General features: G+C 41.1%; 1 protein-coding gene across 5 annotated transcripts in view; it reads left to right on the top strand.

The window, feature by feature from the left end:
- WDR7 (WD repeat domain 7) overlaps positions 1 to 22,920 on the top strand; it is a 141,836-nt gene that overhangs the window by 77,807 nt on the left and 41,109 nt on the right. For all 5 annotated transcript variants that reach the window (XM_053448197.1, XM_053448194.1, XM_053448196.1 and 2 more), the window contains 2 exons: positions 3,067 to 3,288; positions 15,008 to 15,194. In XM_053448197.1, the coding sequence (XP_053304172.1) occupies positions 3,067 to 3,288; positions 15,008 to 15,194 (409 nt within the window). The remainder of the gene's footprint in view (positions 1 to 3,066; positions 3,289 to 15,007; positions 15,195 to 22,920) is intronic.

Genomic DNA, 22,920 nt, shown 5'->3' with positions numbered 1-22,920 from the left:
TGTAGCATAATATATGTGCCCCCCCGCATGTAGCATAATATATGTGCCACCCCGCATGTAGCATAATATATGTGCCCCCCGCATGTAGCATAATATGTGTGCCCCCCGCATGTAGCATAATATATGTGCCCCCCGCATGTAACATAATATATGTGCCCCCCGCATGTAGCATAATATATGTGCCCCCCGCATGTAGCATAATATATGTGCCCCCCGCATGTAGCATATTCCCTGCACCTCCATCATTCCTCTAACACTCAAGTGAAAGAGAGAGAAAATTCCCGTCTCATGCGTGAGATACTGTCTGATTTGGAGATTCCGTGCGCCTTCATTGGAACTTGGCCCTGATATCTTGGATGCTGGCCAGAAGGTCTGTAACATAAAAGGCTCCCAAGACCCCAAGTGGGGCAGCCATACCTGGCCCATCTCTGAATTCAAAATGGCCGTCTTTCCCACATCTGGAGAGGCATGTTGTTGGCCTACTTAGCCTTTGGCCTCCCAACCCTCAGAAGCCACCATGTAACTGCTGTATCTCTATATCAATCCATGCCACTGCTTGGGGAAACGTTTAATACTAATATCTATCACCTAGAGAAGGGCCAATAGGTTACAAAACAACAGAATCGGATCAGACCCTTTCGGCCCGTCCAGTCTACCTTTTATTCCTGCTGTACAGACTCTCAGACCTTAATCAGTCGTCTTATATTCAGGAGCCGTATGCCTGTCCCGCGCATGTTTAAATTCCTTCTCTGTATTATCCTCAGACGAGAGCTACTAAAACGGTGAAACTAGAGATTTGAGCCTTTACATCGGATAAAATGGGCAGACAAGAAGGGCCGGCTGGTTTTTATCTGCCGTCAAATTCTTTGTTTCTATGTTCTGCCACTACTGCTGGGTGACTGTTCCACTTATCCACCACCCTCTCAGTAATGTGTTACCTCCTTACATTACATCTAATCCTCTGAGCTGCTTTGAAAGAATCCATGCCGGATATATCGAGATCCCTTTAGTCTTTCCTGACTTCTTCTATCCTGCAAACCGTTCACCGTTATAGATCCCAGGCCTGTCGCCCAAAGGCACATATTGGTTATAATGGAGGAGGGTACGAGGCCAACAGCGTGAAGAAGTGCCCCTGCTGCCCATTTTCCTACCGGAAACCCCGCACGTGTTTCTCTGGCCGGGGCAATCGGCGAGCCGGGGCAGATAGGGTCAGCGCTTTGTCTATTGATCAGGATCTCCGCGGCCCCCGAACTCCGGCATCTGCTCGGTTGGCTCCTCTCGGCGCCTGCTTCGGTACATTAGAATAGAAATCCATAACCAGAGCTGTGCTCATCCAGGCAGGGGGAAGAAACTAAATTAAACGGTATAAAACAATCTCGGATCAGGAGTTTGCGCCAATTCATCTTGATCTCAGATGTCAAAGCGAGCCCCGCGTCTGAGCACCTGGGCTACAGGCGGCCCTGGCCAGAGGAGACGGAGCTGCGATCATTCATGTGTCAGCCGAGGAGCGGACGGCGGTTAGCAATTCCCCTTCTGCAGAGGTCAGCCGACAGAACAATCAGCTGCAGAGTGGCCCTTTCCTCTGAACTATTGTCACGGAGCTTGCCGGGGCCGGCAGACGCATTCGGCTTCCGCCGTCCACGCTCTAATTCTGAGGCATGAGCGGCTTCCGACCAAATCATAATTTCCAAACTCTGCTCCTGTTTGACCCCATCAGGTTTGGGGCGGGAGGAGAAGGGAGTTGGGGCCGTTATACATTGCAAGCCGTAGTGTAACAGTGTAACAAAGGACAGCCCTTTACATGATATATATGGTGTGTGTGTATATATAATATATTATATATATAATATATATTCTTACCCTTTCCTAATGGGCTTGTAACTTTTTCTGCTGGCTGGGAGAACGTTAGTAGGATTAATGGACAGATTTATTATCATTAATTGATATATAGCGCCATCATATTCTGCAGCACTGTGTATACAGTCTTATACATTGTGTACATATATTTATTATTATTATTGCTAATTTATTAGTGTGTGTATATATATATATATATATATATATGTATAAATATATATATTTATGTAAAATAGCTCAGAGTGTAAACATACATTGTGTGTGTGTATATAGATAGATAGATAGATATATAGATAGATATTAGAGAGAGAGGGATTCATGATGTATGTATGATATGAATTTGGTTGGAGTGATAGTATGTATATAGGGCAGTGTAATTACAGTATCATTTATCTTGTGTCAGTCCCTTGCCCCCGATCTCGTGGTGTCATCTATCATCCATTCTAATGAAGCAGACAATTATAACTCATTTGATGAATCGTAACATTGCGGCCGCGTTTAGAGGGAAAGCAGGACTCCCGATCTCCGTTGATATCAGTAAAATGTTACGCCGCGTATTTAAATGATCTTTTTTTAATGAATTTGAATGTTAAAGTCGTCGGAGGAAGGAGTTCGGCTCTCTGTAGCCGGTCTTTACGGGGTAAATCATCGCAGTGCGTGGTGAATATGCATTTGATGTACGTCTGCACTTTTTCCCTAGGGCAGCAGTCCATGCACAGTGTGCCGGGGGCCAGTGATTTGCCCCGCGTGGCTTTGATCTCATTTTGTGATAAGGAAATCCATGTTAATTGCTAATCGGCGCTGATATCGTAGGCTTTTATTCACTAAAGGTAGAGAAGCGGGCTTTAATGTTCACTTCGCTATTCATTATGAAGGGTCGGCACTAGCAAGTTTACCCATTGTGAAGGGCTGAAGCTGGCCCCGAAGAATGCATAAATCAACGGGCACGGAGAAATTTCATTGATTCACCTAAACGTTATAAATGTCCAGCCAAGCTCTTCCTACAGCGGAAGCGGCCCTCGTTTGGACCTTCATCATGCATAGTGACGTGAAGGAGCAGAAATCACAGCCTCCCTCCAAACATTCAGATTCTAATAATTATTCCCATGTCCGTGTTCGGTAAATCTGTGCTGTGATCGTTCGTATTCTGCTGGTGATATCCGGTTACCCACATCTCATAAGTATCTGCTGTGTTTCTTTTTTATTAAGGCTGCCTTTCTAATCTGCCGCTGATGAAAAAAGCGGCACCTTCGTACGAGGAGAGACGCAAGCAGGCCACCGCCATCGTGCTGCTGGGCGTGATCGGAGCGGAGTTTGGAGCCGAGATTGAGCCGCCAAAGTTGTTGACCCGGCCGAGGAGCTCCAGCCAGATCCCCGAAGGGTTCGGTCTGACCACCGGCGGCTCGAACTACTCTCTTGCCAGGCACACGTGTAAGTCTTAAAAACATTTCAAGCGACATCCCACGAGCAGCGGGGAGGGAAGCGGAATATTCTATGCTGTCTGGGGTTTACCAATGGGAGGATAGCTCGGTATATTAAATAAATTAAGGAATTGTGATCTGTGTGATTTCCTCTCCCCGTTAAGTTATCTCCTCCGGGTTGCTGATTGTTGTTGATTGGCTCAGACAGCCTTCGTGAGGATTGGAGAAGAAGAGTTAGTTATAAGCAAAATGCTTCACCTATAGATAGTTTTAATTTAGTCGATTTGGTAAAAATTTCATTTTTACATGGCTTATGAATTAAAAGTCTTCAGAGCTGGGAGTTGACAGACTTCTATTTCACTACAACCCCAACCATGAAGTCCGGTTTATCTGCTGTGCCAATACTGCATTGGACAAAAATAACTTCAGCCCAAGCAGTTTATTACCAGCTTTATTTAATTAACAGAAATAGAACTTTGCAAGAAGTCCATGTTTTCTTAGTTTGGAATATATTCACATATATTCTATTTTCATGAAAAGAATTTCTGGCTGTAAAATAATTACAAAAGGGTTTCTAACGATCAATTAGCCTTTTAAACTTGGATCAGTGAATACAACGTGCCATTGGAACACAGGAGTGATGGGAGTGATAAAGGGCCATTGGAACACAGGAGTGATGGGAGTGATAAAGGGCCATTGGAACACAGGAGTGATGGGAGTGATAAAGGGCCATTGGAACACAGGAGTGATGGGAGTGATAAAGGGCCATTGGAACACAGGAGTGATGGGAGTGATAAAGGGCCATTGGGACACAGGAGTGATGGGAGTGATAAAGGGCCATTGGAACACAGGAGTGATGGGAGTGATAAAGGGCCATTGGAACACAGGAGTGATGGGAGTGATAAAGGGCCATTGGAACACAGGAGTGATGGGAGTGATAAAGGGCCATTGGGACACAGGAGTGATGGGAGTGATAAAGGGCCATTGGGACACAGGAGTGATGGGAGTGATAAAGAGCCTCACTACGTCTTTGAAGAGATTCCATTAAAATTCAGCCGTTTTCAGCTACAATAGTCATTTTCAACATTAACCCCGTCTGCGCTGGATTTCTCATCCATTTCATGTTATTTCAATGGACAATATTTGCTTCCCCCCTAACACAAGGACATTTTGACCCCAAACTTTTGAACGTGCGTATGTATGTATATAAAATACTGTATATTAAAAGGGTGCCCATATCCTCTCCACTTTCTCCCCCATTTACAGCTTGCAGCACCCAAGTTCCATCATCCAGTTAATGGCATCCATCGTATGTATGCTACTTTGTCTAAGAAATAAACCTAAAATACGCAGCGGCAGCGATTCCATGTTAACTTTGGTCACAGAGAAATTTAGATATTCCCACAGAAAGAAAATAACTAACAAACTTCCATTTTCATCTTCATTTTTTTCTGTTACAGACTAATAATGGAATAATTAATAGTAATTATTATAAATTATTATTCAACTAAATAATGCTCCAGTCCAACACTTTGTTTTGTAATCTTTATGGAAATTACCCCCCCCCCTTATATTTTAGGGTAGGGAAGAGCATAGTCATTTTTTTCACTTCTCTCCATAAATTGATCCAAATCTGATCTAAGTCTCATTTACTGCCCGGGAATGGAATTGATCTTGCCTTCACTTTTGATTCACAGAGCGAGGATTCTGATAGGAAGAAAAATAGCGCGGTTAGGTCCGTTTAAGCGAGCCGCGGAGAGAGACGGGAAATGCCGGCAATGTTTTAGGTAGCGACGTTTTGGATTATAATTCTCTAATTTGTGTTATATCCAGATATATTCAGCCGAAAACATCTCCCGCATGGCATTTAACAAACGGGACGGGAAAAGGGACAAATAATATAATATTATAAATAATATTCATTTACAAAATAGACAACCTGAGCATTTGAAGAGATCACACGGCGTCAAAGTGCATATGATGGCTGGAGAAGGGACACCTTCCTCGCCACAAGAAAGAGAACTACGGCTAAGGGGAAAATAGTGACTAGCAATTGGATTTTTTTAATGCCGTTCTATGATGTCATGCCGTTCAGTACCTGACATCATGACCTTGGCTTTCAAAATGCTATTTTTTTTTTATTTTTTTTTTTACCTAAAAAACGCTCAAGTCACTTTATAGTTGGTTAAAACATCTGATTAAACCTCAAAGCCACACTGGATATAACAAACAAACAAAAAAAAGAAGTCTGCAGTTTAATTTGTACGCGCCCGTAACATTAACCTTGCTCAGGCCGTGCGAGCAGAGTCATTTCTCCCTCCCGTTCCTCGTTCCGGCCCCAGTCGGCGGCTATCGATAACGGCTTCTTGCGTCTCCGGCACATCTCTCTCCCTTCTCTATTGCCCGGCGGTTCCCACACGCTGTAATTGAAGTTACCAATCGTTCCGTTTATTGTTTATTTCTCTCTGAGATTCCTCCCCGGAGTATACTGCATTCTAAAATATTTTGGCACCATGTAAATAAATAAGAGACGCGGCACGTCCTGAAAGCTTCATCCCCTTATTTGTAGCACTTCATTTTCTACAAGATTCTTCTTTTTTTTTTCTCCTTTCTTTAATAATCTAAGCCTCGGCTGATTCATATCAGTAATTACCTGTCGGCTGTACCCCCCCCCCCAAGAAGCCCGAGAAATACTGTACTATTTATTATTAGAGGTATAGAATGGGTGTTAGCTGTGGATACTAAAAGCGCAAATTCACTAAGGATAATGCCGTTACTGGCTAAGTGAATAGATTGAAAGCCTTTGAGACTACTTTCATTTGCCCAAAGATGAGACCTAAGTAACCTTGAGTAGTCTCAAAAGCTTACATTCTATTGCACTTAGCTAATAAAGGTATTATCTTTGCCAAGTTTACTCTTATACTTTTTTTTTAGTGTTTTTGTCCTTAATATGTCCAGCTTGGAGGAAGGAGGAGAGAGGATGTGATAGAAACATTAAACACATTAAGGGAATTAATTTTTGGGGCGATATAAATAAAGATAATAATAAAAATAATTAATAAATTAGTTTAGTTTTAGATTATGGCCTCTAACATTTCTCCTCCTTTGAAATAAAGAGTTAGAGGCTTAGATGCAATATTACTTCACGGAGTGGGCAAGTAGATAAGTGGAACAGCCTCCCAGTAGAAGCGGTAGAGGCTAATACAGCGGCGAGACCAAGGGTTAAATACGGACTGGTTTCGGGCCGAATGGTTCTTTTAGCAAGTTCCAGCTTTCTGTTTGTAATATTTTGTCAAACTGGACGTGTCCTGCGTTTTATTAACCCACGAAAATCCGATTTCTTGATTGATGGACATGCAGTAAATGGGGGAGATGGGGGTATGAAGCCAGCGCCGTTAATGCGGGTTAATGCAGTCTTTGGCCAGTGTAGCGGTGCTGACGCGTATCGGAGAAGCCGCATTAGCATAGCCACTACTTGTCCTGTAGTAGTTAATGGACTCAAAGGTTAAGAGCAAAGACTCAACATCTCCAATCAGCCGAGCTTTTCCAGGGCTAATTACCTCTTTACTGCGCTGACTCTAATGTGACATGTTTATTGCCTTAACTAACAAGTCATTAGCTTAGTTGATGTTTTTGTCAATATTAATTCCTTCATTTAAGCCAAGTCAAAGTTTAAACAAAGATGTCCAGACTGTGAAACAGGCGGAATTAGTAACCTTTCTATTAACAGAAGGTTGTTGGGATTTTTTTTTTCTCTTTCCTTGTCTTCCGAGTCTGTGAAACCCGCGCAGATCCGAGTAAATATTTCAAGTGATCGGAGCAGAAAGGCCGCCAGAACCCGCTCGGCTAATATTCACAAACTTCAGTTTCGTAGGGACTGTTGTCCTGAACTTGCCAATATAGGAACATACAGTTTGATGTTGGATAATACCCCTACGCCCCATCTTGTCTGCCCAATTTGAGCAAAGACTCCAACCTTAATCAGTCGTGGGTCTCGTCTTAGATACAGGAGCCATGTGTCTATCCCATGCATGTTTACATTCCCTCACTGTATTAATGTCTGCCACTTCTACTGGGTGGCTGTTCCATTTAGCTACTGCTCTCTAGTGCCTGTACAAGCCCTGGCTGCTGTGAAAGTAACCAATGCATAAAGTTCCCATAAGTTCCCTTACAGTAGAGCTGACGTGCTAATAAGCTACATTTTTAGATGAGGAACGGCCACCTTATCTTTAGGGTCCCAACATCTCCATCCTTTTATTGAGCCAGCGTAGAATCATATATGAAGATCTGGATTCAAAGATGAGACCCGCTGAAGTTTTCTAGGTGTGATGGTGACCAGAAGGCTCAACCCCCCTTCACACCCACCACCGGAAACGACCACAGACGCGAGGCGGCCGACTACAAGAAACCTCTGACCTCTGATTGCCGACAAGGGTTTTGCCACTAAGTACTAAGGATTTTTTTGTTGTTGTTCTGTCTTTGTCAGCGGGCAAAGGTATAAAATCATCAGGGGATCAAATACGTTTTTCCTTCACTGTACAGCGATACCATTTGTGTGCTGTCTATAACAAGCAGTATACCTGAAATACGCAGTCCTACTGAAAACAACAGTATATGGCAAAAGTCCAAGTACTGAGGGGACAGGAGTTTGAGGACAGGGGAATAATCCTCCTCCTCGAGCGGTTCAATGACAGAGCAGTCTCTCACCAAGCTGAGGATGGGCCTGCGACAGTCTCGGACAGCGACCTGCTCCTTACTCGGCATAAGACCATTCCTGACAAACCACAAAGTGCCCTCAATACAACACACCAGACTCCAAGCTTCTCCTACGGCTCCTTCTGTGTGACGTCCTGGAGAGACTTCACACAAAACCGAGATGTGGGAAGAGGACCTTTCACTCCACCGAGTCTGTGCGGTCACTTAGCCTGTGCTCAAAGACTCTGTCAGGACAGTGCCCAGAAATTGGTTTTCTACACAATGGAAGAATCTTGGTACAACTTGAGGATTCCAGTGTGCTCTTTGCCGAGGCTTCAAGCGAAGCAACATTTGAATGAAATGCCCCGGATATACATTTTTTTTTGGTCCGAATAACCGGAGAATGAAATAAAAATAATAATAGAAGAGGTGGATGCTATTCTTGTTTTGTCAGACCGTTTGAATGTAGGGACCGTATGAAGCGCTGCGGAACTTGTTGGCGCCATATAAATACTGTCAGGACTCGGGTGATCAGGTCGGGCAGGAGCCCATGCGCAGGGGATACTTGGGGTTCAGTATGTAACCCACGGTGCATGATTATGCAAACAAAGATACCACAAACAGAAATCCAGGTAATGCAGTGTATTTTATGTATATAACAGGACCAGCAAATAAGGGTAATATAGACTAAGCAAGTAACCGGACGTATGGCAAAATAAATACCGGTAATAAGTCTTTTGGCAGGGAGCCCGCTTAGAAGGGCACGACAGACAGAGAGCCCGCTTGGAAGGGCACAAAAGGCACACAGCCCGCTTGGAAGGGTACGAAAGGCACACAGCCCGCTTGGAAGGGTACAAAGCAGGGAGTCCACTTGGAAGGACACAATAGCAGGGAGTCCACTTGGAAGGACACAAAAGCAGGGAGTCCACTTGGAAGGACACAAAAGCAGGGAGTCCACTTGGAAGGACACAAAAGCAGGGAGTCCACTTGGAAGGACACAAAAGCAGGGAGTCCACTTGGAAGGACACAAAAGCAGGGAGTCCACTTGGAAGGACACAAAAGCAGGGAGTCCACTTGGAAGGACACAAAAGCAGGGAGTCCACTTGGAAGGACACAAAGCAGGGAACCAGGAACGATGCAGATGCAGATGCACAGCAGGAAGGTCCATAGACTTCAATACAAAGGCCCTGACTGAAGGGCAGGGCAGGTTCATAAAGGCAGGGCAATCCAGGTAACAAGGCCCAGCTGGATGTATTCACTAGGGCTCAACCCAGGTAACAAGGCACACCTGAGTTCTGAGTGCTCCAGAGGGCAGAGGGTGGCCACTAGTGGTAGCAGATGTAAATGGCACAGGTATGAAAAAGCCATGGTTCAGGCAGCAAAAAAGTGGTTCCTGACAAATACGATGTAGCGATACGCTGATACAGCCTCGGCGTGCGCGGCTTCTCCCCTTACTTACCCATCGTTAGCGATCGGTGTATTACAGCGCTCTGACGCCAGCTTTCTGTGCGCAGAAATTTCATGGAGATGTATTAATTGGTTATACTATTTATCAACACATTTAAATAAAGTAGCCACTTATTACTAATTCATCTGGGGCTTGCAGCGATAGCATAAATCGTGATGCATCTAGAATTTAAGTGAACGAAATAAGTGATCCCACAAGGATGCCATATCGTTTAGCAATTCATTAAATGCCATAATCGCCGTTACCTTCTCGGCTTTGTTTTCAGTGCCGTCCACAGTCGTCGGGGAAAGGGTGTCTTTTTATTTTTTTTGTGTTTTTTTTTTTTTTTTTTTATTGCGATGGTTTTTAATATCCCCGTGGCAACGGTGCTGCATTGCAAACCCAAATTGAAAAACCCGTGGCCTCTTCAATAACTCACAGTCGGTGCTTTATTCATTTACTTTCCCTTGTCTTGAAGGTATTGATTTTGCTGGCCGTGTTTTGAAGGATACAGAGCGAGATCTCGGGAAGGATGTGCGTTTGGACTGCAGTATGGAATATTTGCATTATTAAGCAGAAGCCGGTCGTTTCTTCCTCATTACTTCACATTTTTATGACACTAATGATCTTTTTTTTTTTTTTTTTTTTTTTTATTTTGTTTACCCCTTTTCTGACATTTTTCCAGCTCATGAATATTTTTAAAATACAATAAAAACATAGATATCAGTAGAAAGGATACTAATGGTGAGATTTTTCTGTATGTATACTTGAATTTCCATGGTCACCAGTTATATATATTCCAAAATGTAAATAGTCCATGTTATATATATATATATATATATATATATATATATTTTTTTTTTTTTTTTTTTTTTTTTTCTGTGGGAAATTTTCATCCAGTCGAGCGTTTGTGAGGTCCGGCACTGATGTTGGACGAGACGCCCGGCTCGCAATCTCCCTTCCAGTTCATCCCAAAGGTGTTGGATGGGGTTGAGGTCAGGGCTCTGTGCAGCCGGTCAAGTTCTTCCACCCCAAACTCATCCAACCATGTCTTTATGGAGCTTGCTTAGTGCATTAGGGCTTTAGAACCCTGTAATAGTCTCATACCCAGCAAACATTCTGAGCTCCTTGAGAAGAGGAGCATCAGACATTTTGGCTCCAAAGAAGGACTTTCCACAAAGGGACACTATGAAGTTGGGTGATTTAACTTTTCTGTATATACCTATGTGATGGTGCCTACAGATTAAATGAAGCAATACAAATATAATATCCGAAACATATTTTACGTGTAACTATGGGAGCAGCCATCATAGAGTCCCGGTTCCACGTTTCTTCCTCTTTACTGTAGTTGCTCTCCCCGTTTGGTTCGGGGAGCATTTGTAAGAGTGGGACCAGAAGAATGGATACGATTTGCTTGTTTTGACACATTTTACCACATATTAGACACTACCAAGTCATCATTTATCTGGTTAGAGTCTTGCAGTACAGCAGTCTGTTATCCTCTTTCTCTTTATGGCCTTATCTGAGTGTCTTGACATCCGTTATGAATCTACCCATGCCAAGACTCTCGGTTCACACCGGGCTCCTATCTTAATGTAAAATTTTTTTTTTATCTTATCATCTGACAATCGTTGCCTCCGAGTAGCAGTTTGTCGGGGTTCTTGCGATCTTGTCTCAGCAGAATCAGAAGGTCCGTGCTGCTAATACCGTTTGTAATTAGCGACGATGTGTTTCATCGGGTGCCAATCAAGTGCATTCCATGTGTTTTGTTGCTTGCTGAGCAGTAATTAACGAGGCATGTATCCGTATAATAGTAATACTATTCTTTATTCTATATACTAATACATTCCAAGCAGATTTCTGAACACTTTCTGATATGTTTCTATTTTTTTACTTACTTTTTAAGTTTTACCTCCTTTACCAAGACATTTAAACATACATGGGATAGGCACATGGCTCGTAAAACAAGACCAACGACTGATTAAGGTTCTAGGTTCAGACTAGACGGGCCGAATGGCTCTGATCTGCCATCGGATTCTACGTTTCTATATGTCCTGCTCGTTCATGCTTCGTCAGCCTGAAGAGACGGCGCCGAAGTATGACATCATATCTCAGCACCTCTATAAATCAGGCCATGCACATTGCAATTGTTAATCTTCTCCTTTCTATGCCAGGGTTAATAATCTTCACCAAAAAATGCCCCATAATTATAGCTCCTTATTGCCTGCATGTAATAAATCATTGATATTCAAAGCTTTATTTAAAACCTCTTTGTTATTCAAGCACTATATGCCCTGCTTAATCCGCCACATAATCTGTAGCAAACTACATCTTGTAAGAATACCTTTTTTTGTGCTTATTATAATGCCGAGGTACAGATCTGTTCTTCTCTCCCCCGTCTGAATCTTAATCTCATCTGCCTGTAGACGGCAACCATTGCTAATAATCCCTGCCTTGAGCGTGTAATGTATCTACCCCAAAAGACCCTTTCAAAAAGCTGTATGAAAGTGGGCAGAATATAAGCCCCCTCGTGAAAACCAACAGAGATTTCTGCCTCGGGTTTGGAAATTATATCTTCCCTTCTGGCGGCCATTCACTAGGAATAACCTTCAAGGTTCCTTTTAAATGCCAAGCGAGGCTGTCCAGAGATTTGTCTAAGCAGCTGCGTTGACCTCTGCAGAGGTCTGGAATATGAAATGGCTGCAGCGAGTGACCCCAGCGTCCTCTTTCCTCCAGCAGAACAGATAATAAGGAGACTACAAAAGACACACACGCCGCATAATATAGATAGTGCAGCCCTAATGGGGGAAACACAGCTGGTCATCCCTAAAATATACGTATTTTTAACCTTCGGACGCTTCTGTTACATTTTATTTCGGTTTTTACCTGAGCTCTTCGTGTTCTAGTCCACGTCTTCTGCTATATTTGTTTATACCGCGCTTAATCATGGTAACAGGCGAAGAGATAATTGCTTTTTGCACCGGGAAGGCAATAATTGTGATATTTTGTCATTATGTTGTCAGAAGGCTCTGGCGAGATCATTAAGCCGTACGAATTTTAACTAAATGGATATTAGCTGTCAGTTTAATGTCATGATCGCTCCACCACCTGCAACAATCTATCCATCCATATCTGCCTTGGCAGTCCCTTATAGAAAGTATACAAAGGGGAATTAACAAAAGGGGCAAATTGACCTGAAAATGCCACCAAAATAACCCAAGAGAAGATGGAGTCTTTCATGAAAGTTGATATAGTTAATGTATAAAAAGGTAAAAATGTTCCCCATCTTGAGATCTTTAGCCAAAGATGGGCCAACATAAAATATATATATAGTCATGAGCTTTTGTGATGTCAGAGGTCTCTTCTTCAGATGGAGAAGACATCCGAAGTCTCATGTGACTTTATATTTTTTGTCTTCATTGGCCCAATTCTGACCAAAATGTTGAAAGAGCCATCTCAGTTCTTAGACCCCAGTAAGTCCTACTGATCGATGAAGAGCTCCCATAAGATGCTTGACATGGTTAAGCATTAGTTCAGTCCCTGTTGAAACCTCGATGACTTAAAAGAGCTGGGAGATCCTCAGAGGGTGGCAACTTTAGGAAGAACTCTTTAACTCCACACCTAGCTGTCTCCAAGTTGAGTGCCTGTGAGTCTCAGAGACTGTAGTAGCGTTACTGTATCAGTGACCAGGGGGGCTCTTTCTTAGACTTCCTCTATCAGCAGGGCATAGGGTGGCAAAATTAAGACACTAGCTGGACAACAAGAATAAAAAGCAGTCTGGGAAAGGATTAGGCTGAATACTTATCAGGATGCCAATGGTCTCAGCTACTTCCATTCAAGAAACACCATGAATGTCTCTGTTCCTGGAATCGTACTGCAGAGCAGGCGTGTGTAGCGGTGATACTATGTTACCAATATCCATTTACAATGCACTCAACAGCAATATTTTCTTGTCAGTGTAATGTTGCTCTGAAAACAAACCAAAAAATCACGTTTTTTATTCACTTTTTGTGACGGAGAACGTTGCTCTGCATGTTAAGAACATAAACATCCCGTTAATTGAAATAATTATTCTGCGTTGTATGAAAGTTCCATTTCTGGTTACACGTTGACACATTGTATCCCTTTGTATTAGGCGCATCCATTCATACGTCAAACAACAAAACTGGATTTAATTTTGATTTACCGCGTCTATAAAAGGATTATATGTATAGCGCTATATACTGTGTCAGTTTATGGGCCAGCGCAAGGTCGCCCATAAATAATGTCACCCTGTCCATACATTTCATGGGGTCCTGGCCACACGCTTCCTTTGTATATAGAATCCTGCCTCCTATTGTTTCATTTCTGTCCTCGGATCTTTGTGAAAACCCCTTCGTTTGGTTTAAACTTTTTAAAATTTCATATACTGATTGTATATATATATAATATATTTTTTTTTTCTGTGTCTGATGCCATCTACTTAAGTAAACAAAAATATAAAAATGTATACAGATTTAAATCTATAAAAAGTCAAACATCGTCTATACAAGAATCCACCTGGGATGGGAAAAAAGTTCAGAAAATATCAATGGCTTCTTAAGATGTATCATGAAGGGCGTTATTGTTTTATGTAAATATGTCACTTTTCCCTAAGTCCTTCATTTTACCGCCCTGTATACCCCCAGCCCTGTATACGGTAGTAACCCCCCAGCGCTGTATACAGTAATAACCCCCCCTAGCGATGTATACCATAATAACCATCCCGCCCCCCCTAATGTTGGTCAGTATTGAAAACTTGGTTTTATCTCATTTTGTTCCAATAATCTCCCTTTATTTGCAGACCTGGAGCCGCCATTGTTGTCAGTCATGTGATATTTTGGGTGACTTTCCTGCTCAAACACCACACTTAGCTGATGCTTTATGGCAATGCTAATGAAGTCCCTTCCTCCATAGACTTTCATTAGTCACGGTGTCCTGCTGGGTGGTTAAGGTTGAGGCTTTCTAAGTGTTGACCCCAGGCAGTATGATAATGAGTCAGGTTGTTTATCTAGTAGATTAGGTTCAGATACCGGAGCAAGAACGCATAGAAATGGATAAAAAAGCGGCCTGTGAATATTATGCCAAAAAAAAGGAAACCGCACAATATTTTTTAAAACTCATTTTAAATCTGATGCCAGTGATAAAAAAAAAATAGCGAGTTTCCCTTTAGTTGTAACTTTCATTTATTCTTGTTACTAAATTGCCCTGTTTTTAGTTTGAGCTTGTATTATTATCAGCCATCAGAGTTTATTTGGTAAACCGAAAGCTTATAAACTCTGCCTCAATTACTGGGATGGATAGGATCCTGGCAGCCTGACTTCACCTCTTCTGTTCCCATCACGTCTTTTGTGTCATTCAAATGATTTGTCTGTCAAACTATTTTCTCCACCATTAAGTTTAATGTTTTTTTCGCTGACATCCAGCTCTAGTCCGGTGTTATTTTTTTTCTGCTGAGGAAGCAGATTTTTTTTTTAAATGCACACATTTAAGCTGCTTTAAAGTCTTGTAAAAATCATTTTACTCATTCAAAGAAGGGTTTTATGCCATTTATCTTCATTTATTACAGGCAAAGCCTTAACGTTCCTCCTGCTGCAACCGCCAAGCGCCAAGCTGCCTCCTCACAGCACCATACGCAGGACAGCGATTGATCTGATTGGACGGGGCTTTACCGTTTGGGAACCATATATGGACGTGTCCGCCGTGCTAATGGGTCTTCTGGAACTCTGTGCCGATGCCGAGAAACAGCTGGCAAAGTAGGTCCTCGTGTAACATAACACGATGTTGGCACTTATGAGATGTTTGGGGGCTTAAGAAAAAAAAATATAATAATAATATAAAATAATCTTTTTTTTTATATATATATGTTTTTTATTGATTTATAACAAAGACAATTTTTTAGACAAGGAAAAAAAAACTAGAAAACATTCCTTTAAGACATACTAAACAGTACAAAAAAAACATTTTTAGACATGACAAAAAGTATAATACATGCCTCTAAGACATACTAAATAATACAGAACAAAACAAATAAAATATACAGTGAGATGCAGCAAGAGAAGAATATAAAATAAAATAATCTTTTATATAGACAACATCATTGCTTTTTTTTTGGGTCCAGTTACAATTTCTTCTAATATACTAACGTAGTTTCCTCTGTTTTTGAATATTTTTTGGAGGTTGGCATTCAGTCTAAATGTTTAAGATTTTAAAATAAAGAAAGTAACCCAAATATCACTGATGCCCAAAGATTCACTACAAATACTTTATGTCAAGACCTATTCATCATCCTATGGCAAGGGAAAGTAAGAAGTAAGTGCTACCTGTAGGAAGGGCCGAGCTGGTTGTCTAATGTGTAACTTTCTAGTGATCTGATTTACCGATTATTCAAGGAAGGATCAGCCCAAATCTGAAGAACCTCACTGGGGTTACCGGTTCACAAAAACAATGTCTGCCTTTAGTGAATAAACCTCATGGTCAGTGACAAGGCTTGTGGAGTATTTTAGTTATTCCAATGCTGTAAGGCCCTGGAACGTTTTAACAAAAAAATAAAAAAGTGTGCCTACCCCCGATCCAAGCACACCGACTTGGGAGTCAAATTTGGGCCGTTTTATAATGTATTTCACCGGCCAGAGAAGTGATATATTGTCAGTCTACCGAGTACCCCGGCTTTGTGGAAAATGCCACGAGAAGCCCGGTCATCCCTCCCATGAAGGTCGTGATTAGGTGAACTTTGCCACGTTCTATCTTATCTCCTGCTTTCAGCAGCCCCTTTATCTGCCGCTCGCACACATTCTTCATGTTTCTGGCAGTATCGGACTATTTAAAAGCACAGGTCAGAATTTCCGCTGATTAGAATTTCTAATATATTTGTCCCCGAGTCAGGATTAAGGGATTCCCTTCAGCTGCCTTTCTTGCTCACAGCTACAAAAAACCCATAATCCTGACCGGACTTCCATGTCGTTAAGGGATATTTGATTATAATATTATATAATGTGTGTGTGTGTGTGTGTGTGTGTGTGTGTGTGTGTGTGTGTGTGTGTGTGTGTATATATATATATATATATATATATGTATATATATATTATATTATATGTCTAAATATTTTCCATAGTATGGCTTTTTTTTTTGTAGTTTAGAGTTTTTTGAGGGGCCTTTTTAGAGTCGGGGAGATGCAAGTGATGAGTTTTTATCCACAATATTATATTGTATAAAATAAAGACCCAATTCCCCACGTACCTCCTACAGATCTGGCACTCACCATTTAAGTGTACGCTCACATAGATCGCACCACATAAGTAAGTTTTTGTTAATGACACGTCAGAAATGTTAATAATAAAAATGGATATTGTCATAATAACCCAAAAGAAAATGGAGTCTTTACCGTTTATTGGGCCAGCGTAGAAAGAAAGAAGAAAAGTTGCACTTGAGACTTAAGAGGTATCTTCTAGAAAAGGTACCGACTTTGATTAAAGACTCCCGACGTTCTAGTGTCAGATAGTCCGAAATCACGGCCTCCAGCTGTATTTTGCAGCAAAAGGCATTACTTTTCCCAATATTTCCAAGAGTCTAATTACCCGGCTCCATGCTGATTGCGATTCACATTGGGGAGTATTTACCGGGCCTCTCCGACCCTCAGACGAGACACTTGGGGATCGTCGTATAATGTATAATAGCTTTAAATGCCTTGTGGCCATTTGTTAAAGTTTAGTCTTCTTGGCTGCAACTTATTTGCAAAGCAAGAAAAAAAAAAAAAAAAATAATTGGTCATAAAATTATTCATGTGGCCGTAGCGTTTACTTCAATTTGCCGGGAGGCAAGGGCCGATAGAGCAAGGGCCTCCCTGTGGACATTATAACATAAGGTGGCATTAAAAATGTTCTTATTGTCTCCAACCAAAAGAACTTGATTCATCATATTAAAAACGCTCGCATTCCGGATTGTTACTAATTATATTTCACCCGCCAACCATAACGTGGATTGCATCTTTCAACTTAGAACTTGACGGCAGATTAAAACCCTTCGGCTCGCCCATCCCGCCATATTGTTGCCGTGTTAAATAACCCTAAGATATGTTTGGTAATGTGTTGAAACCCCCGCCACCACCAGATAACCAGGAACCTTTCAGGGGACCCGGCGCCACCGTGGCATTTTCGGCGTACTAAAGAATTCTGGTGCTCAGATAACCTTTCCATGGCATGAATAAAATAAATATTAAAAAAAACACAAAAAAACAAACGATCTGCAAAAGTGGTCTGTAAGAAACCCTACCTATCTAAGGCATAGAATACATATTGGGGATTCCGTCACGCTTTATGGGCATTTATTGCTTATCCCACCACTAGGTCAAAGTACCCCGAGTTTGGCGAGGTGTCTAATTTTTATGGCTATAAAGCCGAATCAGTGGGACTGCTTTGCGGTCTGAATTCTAGAACAGTGGAATCATGGGAAATTAAGAAACCTTTACATAATAAAAGCCCCCGACACCCTACACACCCAGCAGGCCATGATATCACGCATAGTTGTGCCCGGATCACGCGTGTTGAAGCTCTGCCCGCATGGCCGGATTGTCTCGGTACTCGCTGCCCCCCCCAGCCCCGCCACCGAGAATGAGACGGTGAGCGATCATGGAGTCCACGTGTCCGCTTTCGTATGTTTTACACCAGCGCTTTACTACCACTGTGTCCATTCTATATAAACAGTTGGACGTTGTAACGTTTCCAAACTCTTGAAAAATAATGATCAATTAGGGGGGAGGGGGGCCTTGATTGTGATGTATGTGACTTTTAAAAAGGTTATTCACTAATGAAAACATACATGCCCTTATGGCTGGAGTCGTTTTCCTTAATACTGCTCTGTTTCTTAAGACTTTTTTTAATCACATTACGTAATATTGAGAAATTAGATGATTTTCCGTTCTTTGCCGTCGAACACATACGGCAGAATTCTCTTAACTTGAGTTGACCTTCTATAATGCGGTTAAAGAATATAAGAGGATATTGCTTAAGGTTTTTTTTTTATTGAGACAAAATAACACAATATATCTAAACACAATAAAATAAAGCTTTTTTTTGTAGCTACCGTTATAAGGATATTCTTTCAATATTACATTTTTTAAGCAAAAAAAATAATTTTACAAGAGGCCAAAAAATATTATTTCCCTCTAACAACTAGATGATGACCACAAGCAAAAAAAAAAAAAAATATATATATATATATATATTTATTTTTTTTTATTATTTTTTTTTATATATATACTTTTATTTTTGTCTTTTCCCCAAGTGAACAAACCTTACAGTTTGCAACCTAACTATGAGATATCTTGACTTTCTCCCGTGGTTATTCCTCCCCTGTAAATGTATCTCACACCGAAGTTGCTGATTGGTTCATTCAGCCTTCGTAAGGGCGACGGGAAGATGACATCATTACAGGCTATTCATTTAAATGCTACTTTTCGGCCGCACATCTCAGCTTCCGTAAGATAAAGAGTCCCTTTGCGTTTTAAAAAGAAAATCGCTTAAAAATATTACTCTTCAGCAGACAAAAAAACGTAAAAGTTTAGTTTATTTATGCTAAAAGCTATTATGATGACACAGGTCATCTTCTCGTAGTCGAGGATCAGTTATGATCGCCAGGAGCTAATCTACCCCCCTCCTAATTATTAGCCCTTATAATAAATGCTATCTCTCGGCAGGGCGGTCTGTTGGCTTCTCTTAAATAGAAGGAAAGGCAATTTATCAGATGTTTCCGTATCCTCTCCAACATACCAGAGAGGAAGCAGCTTTCAGTACCGTTAGGTTTTTCCTGAGCAAATGTCTCGAATGAATGTTCTGAAGAGTAACCTGTATAGAACGCTGAAGGGGAATGGCCGGGTTCTAAATAGTAAATGGAATCGGTGATCTCTCCAGTGCAGAGCCGGGGCTCTCCATACGGACTCAAATTGGATGTCCTTTCTTCAAAGAAGATCTCTGACTTGTTTCTTTACGTACGGCTGGTCCTGTTTCTTTGTTGTGGTTGTAGAGTCGCATTTTGAACCCTAGTTGTTCAGCTTCTAGTACTCTTGATGACACCGTGCTCTTCAAAGATAAGTAGAACCAAAGCCGTCCTCCGGAGCCATGCTGTCAGCCAGGGTCAAGTCAAGGTTTTCCCTTCGCTTTAAGTTGCTTTTTGTTATCTGGAGAGGCTTTGTAATTCATCAGTGAAGTCCTTGGCCAGAACTTCTGTATCTTATTTTATTTTTTTCCTTCTATTTCTCTCATTTTGCCACATAGTGAAGAATGCCTCGCGTACGATGCTTTGTATTGACCGTGTTATTGAAAACATGTTTCTAGGCATTTCTGATGTTTCGAACAAAAGCTGCGGTCTATTTACAAAGCTTTGCAAAGATGTGAAGTATGTTTTCTTCAGGGGAAGCAATTTCTGCGACTTTGTAGTAAGCAAGACAAGTCTAAATACCAAGCTGTCTCTAGACCATAACTCCCATCACGTTAAGCTACTATAGGTTGGTGGAGATCAACACTTACCCACCCCTGATGTTCTTTCGACACATTTTTTTTTTAATATGGAGCTTCAATCTTTCAGGTAATTCATGGGTTAACTGTATCTAAGAAATCAAAATATCAATTTAATATTAATGACGGCTCATGGTGGGGACCAAAGTTTGGAAGATTCAGTCATTTAGTAACGATTCATAAGCTATAGAGGTAGAAGAAAGTGCTGTTGCCTTCGAGACTCCATTAGCCAAGCATTGTATGATGTTTCAACAAAGGGGGCGATGGATTTCAAGGTAAGAACATGGGAGGAGAAGACAATCTCTACAAACTTCTTTTTGTCCTTCTTGAAAGAGCAACATTTCTGTTATCAAGAAAGGGAGTCCATATTTATGTTGCCCTCAAAAGTTCATCTTGTTAGGTAGCACGTGACGGAAATGCGCTTTTTTTTGTGTATAAATGTACCTTTTTTGACACCATCGCAAGCAAGTACATAAGAAGTATCCACCCGGCTCTGGTCGGATCATTAAAGTAGCTTCGTATGGACGATACCCCTCCTAACAGCAGCAGACGGGGCGATACTAGTGTTTAACAAAATCAATAGTACACAATTATGTTAAAATAGTGAATATCTGAGCGGCTCATCAGACTTACATGTAATACCTTCCAAAGCTTTTCCCCGTATTAAAATATCCAATTAATATCTAATGAATCGGATATCATCTAACCTCCCCGCGCAAGATATTTGTTTATTTCATCTCGGATCGCAGTATAAAACGCTCGTTCTCGCAACGGCCCGGCCAACCTTTTTTCTTTTGAAGTGGCGCATGCTTGAAAGAAATTTACTCCAATAATTTAGCAGTCATCTTAAGAGGTTTGCGCATTCATACGAGTAATACATGCGCCATTAAAAGGAACAGAAAAAGAAGAAACACAATTTGAAAGGCCGAGGAAAGCTCTTCTATTCAGTTTCTGGATGCTTGAGTGCACGCTGCGTACTTCAAAGCCGAGTTGCCGTTTGTTTAATATCCGGCTCCGATGAAAACTTGGCAAGTTACTCCCGTCTTTGTGCGAAGCGGAAGACGTCTCGTAGCGACAAAAAAGCTCTCATTTCTTTTCCTCTTGCATTTATGCTCAGAACTCCAGCGACATCGGACAATACAATGACCACAAGACGAGCCGTCGGCTCGTGATATCGACGGTGACCGTAGCGGCGTTTTTCAATACAGTATGCCAATTTTTGTTTCGTTGTGCGTATTCTTCTTTGAACATCCTACCGCTGCTGTGCAGATCTGTTTCATTGTTGAAATATTCTTAAAAAAACAACTTTATTACTAATTATTGGATTAAATATTGTCTACTGCTACTGGAAATGTTTGGTAGGCCTGACTTGATTGCTCCTGGTTTGAGTCAGGTTTTAGAACAATTTCAAATATGAAATGTTCTGTCTCTACCATTGAAGGTTCCAGTGACCCATCATGTGGACATTAACCAAAGGAACACAACTACACAACTAATGATATTATACAGAGATGTTTATATTTTCTATATATCCCTGTATGTAAGAGAGGAACATTCAAAAGGTCAGCAGGTATCGCTCTCAAAAATGGCAAAATATATTAGATTGGACGCCACCAATGTTATCCAATAACGGAATCTTCAAAACAACAAAGTTTGTGATGAAGAACAACGCTGGTTATCTTTCTTTGGACAATGAAGTGGTACATTCAGATGAGATTATTGTCTCAAAAGTGAGCAGCCTAGATGCCATTTGGGAACGTCCCTCTGAAGCAAACAGTAACCTGGGAAGTGCTGCCATTTTTTTGTTTCCGTGTTGGGAGTCAGTGTTTGAACATCGTCAATTAACCTGTTTCTACTCAATGGGGATCAACACAGAAACATATTGAGTGAAATGTGCAAAACCGCCACCCCCAAACCTGCTGTTCAATTCAAACAAAAACATGCAAAAAAGGTCACTTCCCATCTCACCACAGGAGATCCAGACATCCCATCGGCTAATTAGTGGGTATGAGCCTCCAGGTTTTAGGTCTGGCAAAGACTCAACATTATGAGGTCCGATGGTAGCGAGAAGATTCCTCTTCAAGAAGAACTGGGAAGTTTATCTACATGAGGTTGGGGTATGACTCCTTGGAAACCACCGTTATTCCACAAACATGGACTAGATTTTTATTTTTCCTTTCAAGTTTGCCTGATATTTCTAATGACAATCTTTTGAAGAACAACCATGAACGGCTCATAGCAGGAATAACTAAGAAACCATGACAGCACTAGTGATATAATGCTCTGGACATTTACCATAGACTCCAATCTTTTTTTTAATTTTATTTATTTTAAAATTATTTATATGTGTAAAGTAAAAAAAAAAAAAAAAAAAAAAGCACAAAAATCACCCAAAATTCAAAAAAAATGCACAGCATTATTTTAAATCATTTAATATCATGTTAAAAATGTAAGTTTAAAATAATCTTGTGCCTTTTTTTTAAAGCAGGGTAAAAAAAATTCATAAAAATATAATACTACCAAAATAGCTGAAGCCTATCAAAGTAAAAATATGGAATAAGTATTTTTTTTTTTTTTTTTTTTGTTAATTAAACTCTGCTTTCTGTCAGCGGAGGGGATACGTCTCCAAAATATGTCGTATTTTCATAAAAACACAGCTATAATCTCTCGAGCAGGAATTGCAGGGGAAGATAAATACATTGCTTGAGTTTTAGTTCCTGTGCATTTTTCAGCAATAAAAAATACTTCCAGAATTCCTGATAGACAAACAAGAAATAAATCCAAATTGGAACAAACGAACAGGAGCGATCCGTCCCTGACATCGGTGCCGGGGAGGGGGGTGGCACATTTTTTTTGCCATAAGTAATTTTAATCTTTCTTTTTTACATCCTTAGCTGTCATAAAGATTAGTATGGCTTTCTATACTTGAATAAATGAATGTATCAGCATGTAGCCTCCAGAAGCCAAAGGC

The sequence above is a fragment of the Spea bombifrons genome, chromosome 1, assembly GCF_027358695.1.
Source record: "Spea bombifrons isolate aSpeBom1 chromosome 1, aSpeBom1.2.pri, whole genome shotgun sequence".
In the NCBI taxonomy this organism is placed as follows: domain Eukaryota; kingdom Metazoa; phylum Chordata; class Amphibia; order Anura; family Pelobatidae; genus Spea; species Spea bombifrons.
Note: the sequence above shows the minus strand (reverse complement) of the source record. Positions and strands in the feature narration are given on the sequence as shown.